General features: G+C 38.9%; 1 protein-coding gene across 1 annotated transcript; it reads right to left on the reverse strand.

The window, feature by feature from the left end:
- Positions 1–55: 55 nt before the first annotated feature.
- On the reverse strand, positions 56–331 carry TEOVI_000901500 (uncharacterized protein; the record flags this gene model as incomplete). Its single annotated transcript, XM_067221213.1, has 1 exon — positions 56–331. One exon carries the CDS (start codon positions 329–331, stop codon positions 56–58), a length of 276 nt encoding a protein of 91 aa, XP_067077314.1.
- Positions 332–790: the final 459 nt, after the last annotated feature.

Below are 790 nucleotides of genomic sequence, written 5' to 3' on the forward strand. Positions count from 1 at the left end.
GGAGGTTTATTGGTCTGTGTTTGCTGTCGGTGAAAAAAATAAATATGCAAAAACGTTATAAAAACACCAACTGGTGCCGATAAAAACGTATTAAATGTGTGAAAGCTTGCGAATTCAGCTGTAGCTCTTGCTTGTCATTTTTCTCCGACGCAGACTTAACACATTTGGTTTGGATGTTAGCATTTACTCGTTCTGAAAAACGAAGGTATATGGACCTCGGTCTCCATAGCACTTTCTGCCCTCTGCCTTTAACAGCCTGCCGTTTCACTAGTTCAAACAACCCACACATCTGCCCTACAAAATGGCTTCCCCTGTCCTCGAAGTTTCTCATTACGTTGGGACACCATAATATAAATCACAATCACAACATCATCTCCTGCATTGCATATTTCCATTTTTAAATGAAATACGGCCCCAAAATCCCCTCCTGCTGCATAATTTTTGACTTCTCTGTATTGTCGCATACTACCTTCTTTCATTTCGTGTTTTACTTCCATTCCCTATTTTTCATACCGCCACTTCTTCGAATAAATTAGAGCCTCCATTTGTCCTGTGCACGTGAGTCTTTGGCCGAATTTCCCCTTCATCAACTCCTCGCGTATAATGATTCCCAACCTTATGCCTATGTTTTAAACTGCGCATACTACAACTCCATCTCTTTCTTCACAATTACTCTCATTGTACCCTTCCCATTGTTTTAACTACTAAACGTTACACCGTCTATTCTTTTATAACCACCACTTTTATTATTATATTAGTATATTTACAATCATAGTACTATTCTGTCATT

The sequence above is a fragment of the Trypanosoma equiperdum genome (genome assembly GCF_001457755.1).
Source record: "Trypanosoma equiperdum strain OVI genome assembly, contig: ctg_1361, whole genome shotgun sequence".
In the NCBI taxonomy this organism is placed as follows: domain Eukaryota; phylum Euglenozoa; class Kinetoplastea; order Trypanosomatida; family Trypanosomatidae; genus Trypanosoma; species Trypanosoma equiperdum.